The following is a 13,438-nucleotide window of genomic DNA, read 5'->3' as shown; positions in this document are numbered from 1 at the left end:
TCATTGATAAAACTGATAAGTCTTTTTTAACTTTAGCAACCAACCCTTTCAGACTCACACACATTGAGAGCTCTCGTCCTGTACTGCATTTCATCACTGATTTCCACATTGGCTTGTCCTCACATAAACTCAGTGTCAGGGATTAGTTCACTTCAAAAGTAACATTTCTTGATCATTTACCCCCCATCTCATCCAAGATGTTCATGTCTTTCTTTCTTTAGTTGAAAAGAAGTTACGTTTTTTGAGGAAAACATTCCAGGATTTTTCTCCACATAATGGACTTCAATGGGAACCAACGGTTGAAGATCCAAATCACTGCAGTTTCAGAGGAAGAGCTTCAGAGAACGAGGAATAATTCTGATCTAGACAAACCATCGGCCATTTTCAAGAAAGATAAAAATGTCTATACTTTTTAACCTAAATTGCTCTCTGCGAAGCACCACGATTGCATAATCACATCGGAAAGCTCACGTGGCGTAAGTGGAAGCACCGCCCCGTCTTTATAAAGCGCTCGTGCAAAACGTCCTTTAGCAAAAAACTCCTCATCCCCAACCTAAAATCGCCCGACATCGCTGTTTTATCTTTTTTTGCCAAAGGATGTTTGTATTAGTCTTCGCACGAGCGCTTTGTAAAGAAGGGGCGGTACTTCTGCCTACGTCACGTGACCTTTCCGACGTGATTACGCAATCTGTGGCGCTTCGCAGCGCAAGATGAGCAATTTAGGTTAAAAAGTATAGACATTTTTATTTATTTTTCTTGAAAATATCTGAAGCTCTTCCTCTGAAACTGCAGTGATTTGGATCTTACATTTACATTTACATTTAATCATTTAGCAGACGCTTTTATCCAAAGCGACTTACAAAAAAGGGGAGAGTAATAGAAGCAACGGAACAGACAAGGCCAAAAACCTGTAAGAGCTGTAAGAAATCTCAATTAATTAGCACAATACACAACATTTTTTTTTTTTTTTTTTTTTTTTTTTTTTTAAAGACAGACATCTACAACAAAAACTCACGTCCGCAAAGTGCCGAACACTGGATTTTGATAGCTAAGATAGCTACAACCCATTAGGACTAAGGCTGTTGCCCCAGCTGTTGTCGTTAATGCAGATTCAGTGGCCCAATGGGTTGGTTTTGTATTCTAGCTAAACGCGCAGCAATAGCCATCTACAACAAAAACTCACGTACGCAATATACAGAACACTGGATTCTGATAGTTATGATAACTATGTAACATACCCGCCTGAAGGCACAAATCCGGATGAGAGACGTAGATATGATCCAGGAGTGTGCGCTTTTGGTCGTTGCTGTGGTGATCAGTAAGTGCTATTCTGTATTGGTCAAGTGCAAACGGAACCAATAAACCAATGAAAACGTGTCTTAAGATGTTTTTTAAGAATGGCTACAGACTCGGCAGCACGAATTGAGATCGGCAGGTCATTCCACCAGGTGGGAACGGTCCAGGAAAATGTCCGTGAGAGCGATTTCATGCCTCTTTGGGATGGAACCACGAGGCGCCGCTCGCTCGCAGAACGCAAGCTTTTGGAGGGTGTGTAAGTCTGAGCAAGTGAATTTAGGTATATTGGTGCAGAGCCAGAGGTTGTTTTGTAGGCGATAACTAGTGCCTTGAATTTGATGCGAGCAGCCATTGGCAACCAGTGCAGTTTGATAAAGAGAGGCGTAACATGCGCTCTCTTCGGCTCATTAAAGACCACTCTCGCCGCTGCATTCTGGATCAGCTGTAAGGGTTTGATAGTGCATGCTGGAAGCCCAGCCAGAAGAGCATTACAATAATCCAGTCTGGAGAGAACAAGAGCTTGAACCAGGAGTTGTGCAGCCTGTTCTGATACGAAGGGTCTAATCTTTCTAATGTTGTATAAAGCAAATCTGCAGGACCGGGCTGTTGCAGTAATGTGGTCAGTGAAGTTTAACTGGTCATCAATCACAACTCCAAGGTTTCTTGCTGTCCTTGATGGAGTTATGGTCGATGAACCAAGCTGAATGGAGAAATTTTGATGAAGTGCTGGGTTGGTTGAGAAAACAAGTAATTCTGTCTTTGCAAGATTGAGTTTAAGATGATGCTCTTTCATCCAGTCAGAAATGTCTGTCAGACAGGCAGCGATACGAACACTGACTGTAGGATCATCTGGTTGAAATGAGAAGTAGAGTTGAGTGTCATCCGCATAGCAGTGATAGGAGAAGCCGTGTTTCTGAATGACAGAACCTAATGATGACATGTAGATGGAGAAGAGAAGTGGTCCAAGGACTGAGCCCTGGGGAACCCCAGTAGCTAGATTATAAGACTTAGACACTTCACCTCTCCATGACACCCTGTAGGACCTACCAGAGAGGTAAGACCTGAACCACTGGAGAGCAGATCCTGAGATCCCCGTCCTCTTAAGTGTTGACAGGAGGATCTGGTGGTTAACTGTGTCAAAAGCAGCAGACAGATCCAGCAGAATGAGCACTGAGGATTTGGAAGCTGCTTTTGCCAGTCTCAGTGCCTCAGTTACCGAGAGCAAGGCCGTCTCAGTCGAATGGCCGCTTTTGAAGCCGGATTGGTTGTTGTCTAGGAGGTTGTCCTGTTCAAGAAACCTAGAGAGTTGATTGAACACAACTCGCTCAAGGGTCTTTGCAATGAAAGGCAGAAGGGATACCGGTCGGTAGTTTTCTAAAAGTGCTGGATTCAGAGAGGGTTTCTTAAGCAGTGGGGTTACCCGAGCCTGCTTAAATGCTGTGGGAAAGGTTCCCGTGTGAAGAGAAGTGTTGACAATGTGAGTGAGTGCAGGAGTGATTGAAGAAGAAATGGCCTGAAGGAGGTGAGTGGGAATAGGATCAAGTGGACAGGTAGTAGGGTGATTGGAAAGGATGAGTTTAGAAATATCTGCCTCGGAGAGTGGAGAGAAGGATGGAAGCGTGTTCGTGTTAGTTGTTGAGATGTGCGTGTCAGTTAGTGATGAGGAGAACTGTTTGCTAATGAGAGCTGTTTTGTTGGTGAAAAATGATGCAAAGTCATCAGCTGTAAGAGTTGATGAAGGAGGGGGAGGAGGTGGACAAAGGAGAGAGGAGAATGTTTTAAAGAGTTGGCGAGAGTCAGAGCAATTGTTGATTTTGTTGTGGTAGTATGTTGTTTTAGCAGTGGAGACATTTGTAGAGAAAGAAGAGAGAAGAGACTGATAAAAGGCAAGGTCAGTATTGTTTTTAGATTTATGCCATTTCCTCTCTGCCGCCCTGAGTCCAGAGCGATGTTCACGGAGAACTTCAGACAGCCAGGGGGCAGATGGGGTGGGGCGGGCTGGTCTGGATGAAAGGGGGCAAAAACTGTCTAAGGAGGATGTTAGAGTGGAGCAAAGAGTGTCAGTAGCACTGTTAATGTCCAGTGCTGAGAACTGAGCAGGTGGAGGGAGTGAAGATGAAACCATAGTGGATAGGCGAGAGGGAGAGAGTGAGCGTAGATTACGCCGAAAGGTAATCTGTGTAGGAGTATGTTTTGTATCAGGAGTCAGTATGAGGTTAAGAGTGATGAGAAAGTGGTCTGAGGTGTGTAATGGAGTAACTAAAGTGTTGTCTGTGGAGCAGTTGCGTGTGTAGACCAGGTCTAATTGGTTACCTGATCTGTGAGTAGCCGTAGTAGATACTAACTTAAGGTCAAATGAAGTCAGTAGAGTGCTGAAGTCTGCAGCTAGGTGTTTATCAAGATGGATGTTGAAGTCGCCAAGCAGAATCAGTGGAGTGCCATCCTCAGGGAAGCTAGAAAGTAACACATCCAACTCCTCCACAAAGTTACCGAGGTGACCTGGAGGACGATAGACCACTACCACATGGATTTTAACAGGGTGAGTAATAGTGATTGAGTGCGATTCAAATGAATTGGCCGGTAGAGACGGTAATGGATCAAATTTCCAATCATTTGAGATAAGCAAACCAGTACCCCCACCCCTCCCAATAGGCCGAGGAGTGTGTGAAAAAGTATAATTGCTTGAGAGGGCTGCAGGAGTGGCAGTGTCCTCTGGTTTGATCCAGGTCTCAGTTAGGGCCATGAGGCTAAGCTGAGAATGAGTCCCAATAGATGAAATAAAGTCTGCTTTGTTTACAGCCGACTGGCAATTCCAGAGACCAATTGGAATAAAGAGTAAAGTAGCAGAGGATGTTAGGATATAGCGCAAATTATTAGGATTACGGCGTCTCGTGCGTACGGAGCGTGATTTACGAGTGCTAGTAGTTATAGTTGAGATTTGAAAGCACATGGTGAAAAGGCCAGATAGGAATTAGAGCCGAACACAAATAATGAAAAGGAAGATGATACTCAAGTGCCTTGCCGGGGTCCTTGCTCGGGAGGAGTTGCACTGGGAAGAGTAGAAGTCTTTACACTCGTCGGTCTTCACACAAGGAGGGCTTCACACTGCCGCTTCCGCGGACTATCACGCTATTTATACTCACTTGAGTATCGTTATTGAAAGCAGCTGGGAACGCCCCCAACAAACTCGCTTCCAACGTGGCAATGACCAAACAAATGCTAACTCAACAAATGCTAACTCCCACACACACCCAGAGAATATACCAAAACTAATAATACACACCTCAGCACTACACAGACACACTTATCCAACAACAAATGAACAAACAATCAAATGAGAAAAGTCACAAACACTTACAGAGTAGTTGTCTATCAGTCAATTGAATTGCTTCTCTCTAGCCAAAATGTTTCAAACACACAAGGCTTTTAATACCTCGCTGGCCACGTCCCCAACAAACAACCGTTGGTTCCCATTGAAGTCCATTATGTGGAGAAAAATTCTGGAATGTTTTTCTCAAAAAACGTAACTTCTTTTCAACTGAAGAAAGACATGAGATAGGGGTGAGAATTTTTAAAGAAATGTTCGTTTTGAAGTGAACTAATCCTTTAACCTTTTCAAATCATGTCCATGATCCTTTTTTTGTGTTCACAGAGCAAGAGCAAAAACCTTTACCATGATTTGACCATTCTGATGAATATATATTTCTTTATTTTCAGTCAAAAATGGCTGAAGATCACTTTTTCTGGCTGTAGTTTGAGGCCTTTAATAACTATTATGCCAGACCAGATATACATATGCACATTTTAACATGCATATGATCTGTCTCTTCAGCTGCCACAAGCTGCAGGAGTCGCTGCTCAGCTCAGCAAGCGGCTACAGCAACTACAGAGGGATCCTCAACTGGTGTGTGGTCATGCTGGTGAGTTTCCTCAGACACGCCAGTCAATGGCCAAACTATAACACACATCATAATCACAATAAATATATTGATTTTTTTTGACCCTATGAGGGATTTTCTCTTTGACATTTGTTGTTTGATTAACATGAATAACACGAGCAGCAGCAGGTTTATTAGGCTGCTGTCTCTTTAAGAGCGAATGCACAGACCGAATATACTGATACACATCCTATTCACTCCCAGCTGTTTTTCTTCACTTATAGGGTTAGATCAACCAAAAATGAAAATAATCCCATGATTTACTCCCCCTCAAGTCATCCTAGGTGTATATGACTTTCTTCTCTCAGAACACAATCTGAGTTATAGTAAAGAAGTCCAGGCTCTTCCAAGCTTTATAATGGCAGTGACTTGTTGAGTCATTTTCGAAGTCCATAAAAGTGTCTATCCGTTATAAAAGTGCATCTATCCATCATATAACTGCTCCACACAGCTCCAGGGGTAAATAAAGGTCTTATGTGGTGCGTGGTGCATTTGTGTAAGAAAAATAGCCATCTTCTAAACTTTATTGACTAAAATAACTAGCCCATGGAGCCGTGTGGAGCAGTTATATGATGGATAGATGCACTTTTATGATGGATGGATGCACTTTTATGATGGACAGATGCACTTTTATGATGGACAGATACACTTTTATGATGGATAGATGCACTTTTATGATGGATAGATGCACTTTTATGATGGATAGACACACTTTTATGATGGATGGATGCACTTTTATGATGGACAGATGCACTTTTATGATGGATAGATGCACTTTTATGATGGATAGACACTTTTATGATGGATGGATGCACTTTTATGATGGACAGATGCACTTTTATGATGGACAGATGCACTTTTATGATGGACAGATACACTTTTATGATGGATAGATGCACCTTTTTGATGGACAGATGCACTTTTATGATGGATAGATGCACTTTTATGATGGACAGATGCACTTTAATGATGGATAGATACACTTTTATGATAGATGGATGCACTTTTATGATGGACAGATGCACTTTTATGATGGATAGACACTTTTATGATGGATAGATGCACTTTTATGATGGACAGATACACTTTTATGATGGATAGATGCACTTTTAGGATGGATAGATTCACTTTTATGATGGACAGATGCACTTTTATGATGGATAGATGCACTATTATGATGGATAGATGCACTTTTATGATGGATAGATACACTTTTATGATGGACAGATACACTTTTATGATGGACAGATGCACTTTTATGATGGATAGATGCACTTTTATGATGGATAGATACACTTTTATGATGGACAGATACACTTTTATGATGGACAGATACACTTTTATGATGGACAGATACACTTTTATGATGGACAGATGCACTTTTATGATGGACAGATGCACTTTTATGATGGATAGACGCACTTTTATGATGGATGGATGCACTTTTATGATGGATAGATGCACTTTTATGATAGATAGACACTTTTATGATGGATAGATGCACTTTTATGATGGACAGATACACTTTTATGATGGATAGATGCACTTTTAGGATGGATAGATTCACTTTTATGATGGACAGATGCACTTTTATGATGGATAGATGCACTATTATGATGGATAGATGCACTTTTATGATGGATAGATACACTTTTATGATGGACAGATACACTTTTATGATGGACAGATGCACTTTTATGATGGATAGATGCACTTTTATGATGGATAGATGCACTTTTATGATGGATAGATACACTTTTATGATGGACAGATACACTTTTATGATGGACAGATACACTTTTATGATGGATAGATGCACTTTTATGATGGATAGATGCACTTTTATGATGGATAGATACACTTTTATGATGGACAGATACACTTTTATGATGGACAGATGCACTTTTATGATGGATAGATGCACTTTTATGATGGATGGATGCACTTTTATGATGGACAGATGCACTTTTAGGATGGATAGATGCACTTTTATGATGGATAGATGCACTTTTATGATGGATAGATGCACTTTTATAATGATAGATGCACTTTTATGATGGACAGATACACTTTGATGATGGACAGATGCACTTTTATGATGGACAGATACACTTTTATGATGGATAGATGCACTTTTATGATGGACAGATACACTTTTATGATGGACAGATACACTTTTATGATGGATAGATGCACTTTTATGATGGATAGATGCACTTTTATGATGGACAGATACACTTTTATGATGGACAGATACACTTTTATGATGGATAGATGCACTTTTATGATGGACAGATACACTTTTATGATGGATAGATGCACTTTTATGATGGATAGATGCACTTTTATGATGGACAGATACACTTTTATGATGGACAGATACACTTTTATGATGGATGGATGCACTTTTATGATGGACAGATGCACTTTTATGATGGACAGATACACTTTTATGATGGATAGATGCACTTTTATGATGGACAGATGCACTTTTATGATGGACAGATACACTTTTATGATGGATAGATGCACTTTTATGATGGACAGATACACTTTTATGATGGATAGATGCACTTTTATGATGGACAGATACACTTTTATGATGGATGGATGCACTTTTATGATGGACAGATACACTTTTATGATGGACAGATACACTTTTATGATGGATGGATGCACTTTTATGATGGACAGATGCACTTTTATGATGGACAGATGCACTTTTATGATGGACAGATGCACTTTTATGATGGACAGATGCACTTTTATGATGGACAGATACACTTTTATGATGGATGGATGCACTTTTATGATGGACAGATACACTTTTATGATGGATGGATGCACTTTTATGATGGATAGATACACTTTTATGATGGATAGATGCACTTTTATGATGGACAGATGCACTTTTATGATGGATAGATGCACTTTTATGATGGATAGATGCACTTTTATGATGGACAGATACACTTTTATGATGGATAGATACACTTTTTTGATGGACAGATACACTTTTATGATGGACAGATACACTTTTATGATGGACAGATACACTTTTATGATGGATAGATGCACTTTTATGATGGACAGATACACTTTTATGATGGACAGATACACTTTTATGTTGGATAGATACACTTTTTTGATGGATAGATTCACTTTTATGATGGACAGATTCACTTTTATGACGGATAGATTCACTTTTTTTGATGGATAGATTCACTTTTTTTGATGGATAGATTCACTTTTTTTGATGGATAGATTTTTTATTATAACTCAGATTGTATTTGTCTGAAAGAAGAATGTCATATACACCTAGGATGACTTGAGTGGGAATAAATCATGGGCTCATTTTTTTTTTTGAAGATATAACTTATAGTTTATGTGCATACAAAACGGCTTCTTTATCTTGAATCCAACACGGAAGTGACTCAAACTAATTCATCGACTGGCCGCTGACAGGCTCCAAAAGGCAGTCAAATCTGTATCAGCAGAAAAAACTGTTTACAGCCTTATACAAAAAGTGGTTTTGGTCGATACGGCTAATATTGCCCTTTATGGCATCTGTGAGGGGTACATTTTTGGTTTTGGAGATGTAAAATGAAGGTTTTGACTTCACACTGTCAGCTCTATGTTTAGGCCCAGGCTGTTACCTGAACATAAATAAAGACACACTGTTGGTATGATCGCACCGGTTATTTCCGTCCTCTCTTCCACCTGTTTGCCCTCAGATGATCTAGAACGACTAAAATCGAGGAGGAAACATCTAGTAATTCAGCAAATATGATCAGAAAAAACTGTTCGCCCTTCATCATCTCGGTCACCCGCGTCAAGTTCATTCAGAGCTGTTGTGAAGTCAGTGGGATTGAGTAAGAGTTTGACCTTTACCCTCGGCTCCGCTCTCAGATAATCATATGACATGCAACACAATGCCAGGCTCCAGCCGCTCCAGAACACACACTGAAAACAGTGCTGAAGTTTCACCGGAGGTGTTGTGACAGCCTGGATTCACGTGGGTTAGCACATTAAACCCAGAGGGAGTTTATTCCTCCGCTCACTCGCTCTGTTTGCTTTCCTCTCTAGAGAAGCGGCATGGCATCACTGCTTGAGCTTTAATGCGTTCATCTCATGTTGACAAAGAGAGCTCAGACTCGTCTGCTGAGCAACACCATGCTTGTTTTATTAGCTGTTAGTTTAGTATTATTTATATCATATTTTTTGTATTTTGAATTAGCTTTTTTTGTATTTTAATAAATAAAAAAAAATATCTATTTAGCTTTAATTTATTTTTATTTCAGTTTAATTTAATATTATTTATTTCAGTTAGTTGCCAATACAAGTTTTAAAAAATCTAAGTAAAATTGTTTTATCTACTATTTCAGTAAATTTTATTATATTTGTATATCACTATAATGTGAATTTATATTTTCAGTTCAGTTTTAGTATTTTATTTTAGTTTCATCTTAAACTTGTTTATTTCAGTTAGATGCCAGAGATATTTTGTTAAATGTAAAAGTATTTTAGGTTTAAGTTAATAATATTTATGTTATATATTAATTACTGAAAATGATTTTTAATTAAATAAAATTAATTTATTAATTAAAATTACTAAAATTATTAAAAACATTTTTGATCATGAAATCATAAATTAATTATAATATATTTTATTACAGCTTTGTTTAAATTATAAAATATATTTTTTTATAGTTAAAACTTATTACAACTTTTTTCAAAAAATGTTTTGTAAGTTTTTAATATAATATAATATTTTATTACAGCTGTTTTAATTATCAATTTATTTTAATATTTTTAGTAATTTTAGTTGTTTACTTTAAAACATTTTTGAGAATTAAAACAAAGCTGTATATAAGTTTTTATTATAATCTATTTTATTAGTTTTGTTTTATCAAAAATAATAGTTTTAGTAGTTCAACAAACTTTTTAAAGTTAAATTTTTTAATGTAATATTATACTTTATTACAGCTGTTTTAATTATCAAAAAAATGATTCTAGTTTACTTTAAAAAGTTTGTAAAACTATTAAAATTACTAAAGCTATTAATAACATTTTTGATAAAACAAAACAACGCTGTATAAAACTTAAGATTAAGAAAGCTTATTTCAATTAAGAAAGTTTAATAGTTTTAATATTAGCTAACAATAAAATCTCAGTGTTCAGTGGGAGTATCATAATAGCTGCCGCATATAATAAAACTCGCTGAACTCTTATCAGAGATCTTTGTCTGTCCCAGAGTGACCTTTGACCCACTAACAGAGCCTGCCAGCCTATTAATAAAGCGTCAATAACTCTCACATTTGATATTCTGAAGATGCATAAGCTAATGCAACAACTCTGTCAGACTTATGATGAGCTGTCAATCAAAAGACAAGCTGTCCTTCAAGTCAATTTCAGTCTGTCAAAGTCTCAGAGTCCCTCTCCTCCGCAGTAATGAAAAGTCAAACACTTGCAGGGATTACTTTAATGAACGCTCAGAAATGTCACACGTCCTCTAAAAATAAACATCTATTTCACCCTGAACCGCAGAGAAAATGGAGCAGCGTCTTCAAAGCCACGGAAAGCAAATCACAGTTCTGAAGCCAATATTAATCCTCACTTTGAAACACGATCTGCGGGATTTAGATTTCACCTCATTTTTTTCTACCATATTCCCATGGAATATCCTAAAATGCTTTGAATGGATAATTATGAAAGTCAAGTAGTAAGCGGCTGCTTTTGAGAGATTTCTGCTGGAGTCAAACTCTCATTGAGTTTCTCCGTAGAGAAATCACTTTTTAATCATAACCAATAACAGACCAACTGTGAGCTCTGAGGTTTATAACTGATGCTATACACCAATCAGGCACAACATCATGACTTAATATTGTGTTTTGCTGCCCTGCTCAGCCCTGACCCGTCGAGGCGTGGACTCCACTAGACCCCTGAAGGTGTGCTGTGGTATCTGGAATCAAGATGTTAGCAGCAGATAGTCTTGTCCTGTAAGTTGTGAGGTGGGGCCTCCGTGGATCAGACTTGTTTGTTTAGCTCATCCCACAGATGCTCGATTGGATTGAGATTTGGGGAATTTGGAGGCCGAGTCAACGCCTCAAACTCGTCGTTGTGCTCCTCAAACCATTCCTGAAGCATTTGTGCTTTGTGTCAGGAGCATTATCCTGCTGGAAGAGCCACAGCCACCAGAATACCGTTTCCATGAAAGGCTGAACATGGTCTCAGCAATGCTTAGGTAGGTGGAGCGTGTCAAAGTAACATCCACATGGATGGAGGACCCAAGGTTTCCCAGCAGAACATTGGCCAAAGCATCACACTGCCTCCGCCGGCTCGCCTTCTTCCCATAGTGCATCCTGGGGCCATGTGTTCCTCAGGTAAGCCACACACACACACACACACCCGGCCATCCATGCGATGGAAAAGACAACGTGATTCTTCAGACCAGGCCACCTTCTTCCATTGCTCCGTGGTCCAGTTCTGATGCTCACGTGCCACTGTTGGTGCTTTCGGCGGGGTCAGGGGTCAGCATGGTCACCCTGACTGGTCAGCGGCTAGGCCGCCCCATACGCAACAAACTGAGCTGCTCTGTGTATTCTGACAGCTTTCTATCAGAACCAGCATTAACTTCTGGAGCAGTTTGAGCTCCAGTAGCTCGTCTGTTTGATCGGACCACACGGGCCAGCCTTCGCTCCCCACGTGCATCAATGAGCCTTGGCCGCCCATGACCCTGTGGCCGGTTCTCCACTGTTCCTTCCTTGGAGCACTTTTGATAGATACTGACCACTGCAGACCGGGAACAGCCCACAAGAGCTGCAGTTCTGGAGATGCTCTGACCCAGTCGTCTAGCCGTCACAATTTGCCCCTTGTCAATCTCGCTCAAATCCTTACGCTTGCCCATTTTTCCTGCTTCTAACACGTCAACTTTGAGGACAAAATGTTCACTTGCTGCCTAATATATCCCACCCACTAACAGGAGCCGTGATGAAGAGATCATCAGTGTTATTCACTTCACCTGTCAGGGGTCATAATGTTATGCCTGATCGGTGAAGAAAGTCAATGTGATTTCAGTGCATGAAGACATATACAGTAAAAGCTCCATTCATTTGGATGACAGTTTTAACATAAACTCAATGTTTTTAAATGCACAATATCCAGATTTATGTATTTACCATCAATAAATCCAATGTTTCAGTTGATTTTAACTAATTGTGTGTGTGTGCGAGTCTCTCTTTGAGTCTGAGTGTCTCTCTCTCTCTCTCTCTCTCTCTCTCTCTCTCTCTCTCTCTCTCTCTCTCTCTCTCTCTCTCTCTCTCTCTCAGTGTGTGTGTGTATCCTACAGCCTTTAAGTAATTACCATAGCATGGATCTATGTGCAAAATCAATTAGCGATAGTCTTTTAATGAGGTCAGGCTTGAGTCTGGCACCGTTCCCAACGCAGGTCTAATCCGATGACCTTTAAAATGACCCTCTTCTTCTGCCGTAGTCATCGTTACAAGTGGTTCAAAGTCTCCTGGCCTTTAGTTTTTTGATTAAAAATGACAGCCTTTGGGTTTTTTTTTTTTTTTTTTTTTTCCTTTTAACAAATGAAATGACCAAACACAACGTATTCAGTTCAAATAAATCTGATTTAACATTCAAAACAAGTTAATATTCAATAGGGGAGTGTGTGTGGGTCCATGTACTGTAGGAGAAGGGTCAGAGGTCAGCTGTGGAGAGGGTGATCATGCTGTGCTGTAGACTTTGACCTCTGCTTGTGTCGTGACAGTATTCAGAAGCGGTTTTAGTAGATATAACACACAATCATCAGAGGCAAATGTGTGTTCTTTCTATTTTAGAGTATATTTTATTGTGTTTAAACATATGATCTTCAAAAGAGCAGATTCACACACAAAGTACTTTTTTATTGTTCTGATTTCCAACCAGAAATGTTTTGGTGATATATTCCAGATGAGAAAACTATAGAAGCTTCTTACCGCCACAGAAATAAATAAATAAAAACTTAAAAGTTAATTGCATAACATTTAATATAATTCACAATTCTCAGTTAATAATTCACAAATCTGAGTTCATCATTTTTTATTTCTGAGTTCATAATTCACTATTTTTAGTCTATAATTCGCAATTTTGAGTTCATAATTCACTATTTTTAGTCTATAATTCGCAACTTTGAGTTCATAATTCGCAACTTTGAGTTC

The 13,438-nt window shown here is 39.2% G+C and overlaps 1 protein-coding gene across 1 annotated transcript in view; it reads left to right on the top strand.

The window, feature by feature from the left end:
* Window positions 1-13,438, top strand: part of dgat1a (diacylglycerol O-acyltransferase 1a) — a 44,241-nt gene that overhangs the window by 6,551 nt on the left and 24,252 nt on the right. Inside the window, exon 2 of the mRNA XM_067424807.1 lies at window positions 5,129-5,216. Coding sequence (XP_067280908.1) covers window positions 5,129-5,216 — 88 coding nt within the window. The remainder of the gene's footprint in view (window positions 1-5,128; window positions 5,217-13,438) is intronic.

This window comes from Pseudorasbora parva, chromosome 19, assembly GCF_024679245.1.
Source record: "Pseudorasbora parva isolate DD20220531a chromosome 19, ASM2467924v1, whole genome shotgun sequence".
Lineage (NCBI taxonomy): Eukaryota > Metazoa > Chordata > Actinopteri > Cypriniformes > Gobionidae > Pseudorasbora > Pseudorasbora parva.
Note: the sequence above shows the minus strand (reverse complement) of the source record. Positions and strands in the feature narration are given on the sequence as shown.